Source organism: Bombus impatiens, unplaced genomic scaffold (assembly GCF_000188095.3).
Source record: "Bombus impatiens unplaced genomic scaffold, BIMP_2.2 scf_0223, whole genome shotgun sequence".
Taxonomy (NCBI): domain Eukaryota; kingdom Metazoa; phylum Arthropoda; class Insecta; order Hymenoptera; family Apidae; genus Bombus; species Bombus impatiens.
Window position 1 is genome coordinate 1,100 of NT_176642.1, and position 1,095 is coordinate 2,194.

Here is a 1,095-nt window from a genome sequence, read left to right on the forward strand (position 1 = left end):
GCTTCCTGTTTCGCCGTTCGAAACTCACACGTGTCGCGGTCGATGGCGCCGACCGATGATGCTAGTGATCCACGGGTAATTCAGCCGTGGATCCAGCACATAGGCCAGCAACTTAACACACTCCAACTGAACATGTGGAACCTGGGGATGGACCGCTGAACAGGATTACGCAGGCAAGAGGCCTCAACTGAACAGTGGGGTCCACTCACACCGAGGGACCGCTGAACTGGATTACGAAGGCATTGACTTCCACTGAACAGTTGTGTCCACTCCCGCGGGCCCGAACAGAATTACGGAGGACGTGAAATTGCAGGTCCCTGACCGAGTACCAAAGTACCAATCGGACAGGCCGGCCCCAACAGATTCGCTAGCATCACCGGCGCGACGACAACTCCCGCGATCCGATGCGAACGTAGAGCAGTCGTCGAGCAGTCACCAAGACAGAGGTTTTCTTGGGGCGACTTACGATTCCAAAGAGTTTTCCAGTGCACGTTGACCCGCACGTACGTGGAATACGCGCGAGCGAGTACGTCACGCTACGGTTGGAAAGAACTGAGTGATCGCGAACCGATAAATCGCGAGTACAACAAGTACTGTGTGGTAAGCGAATGAAGGGAGACGAGATTTTTCTTTTTTTCGTTCTAAGGTGGATAAATGTCATTGTACGGAATGAGCTCACAATGCACTTGACATAGGTATCTACCTTACAATTAATTAAGACTAAAACGTACGCATTCCACGGAGTTCCACGATGTCCCACGGTGAACCACGATGTCCCACGGCGTCCCACGGTGAACCACGATGTCCCACGGCGTCCCACGATGTCCAACGCTGTCCAACGTTGTCCAACGTTGTCTAACGACGTCCAACGACGTCCAACGATGTCCAACGACGTCCAACGGTGAACAACGATGTCCAACGACGTCCAACGACGTCCAACGATGTCCAACGATGTCCAACGGTGTCCAACGATGTCCAACGACGTCCAACGGTGTCCAACGATGTCCAACGACGTCCAACGATGTCCAACGCTGTCCAACGATGTCCCACGTTGCAGTCCAGTCTAGATCATCCAAAATTCTGTTGGAGGCTTTT

At 53.2% G+C, this 1,095-nt stretch overlaps 1 protein-coding gene across 1 annotated transcript in view; it reads left to right on the plus strand.

Moving 5' to 3' along the window:
• Positions 1 to 802: 802 nt before the first annotated feature.
• Positions 803 to 1,095, plus strand: part of LOC112212583 — a 1,825-nt gene continuing 1,532 nt past the window's right edge. The window contains exon 1 of the mRNA XM_024366582.2: positions 803 to 1,089. Within this exon, the coding sequence (XP_024222350.2) occupies positions 952 to 1,089 (138 nt within the window). The 5' untranslated portion in view covers positions 803 to 951. The remainder of the gene's footprint in view (positions 1,090 to 1,095) is intronic.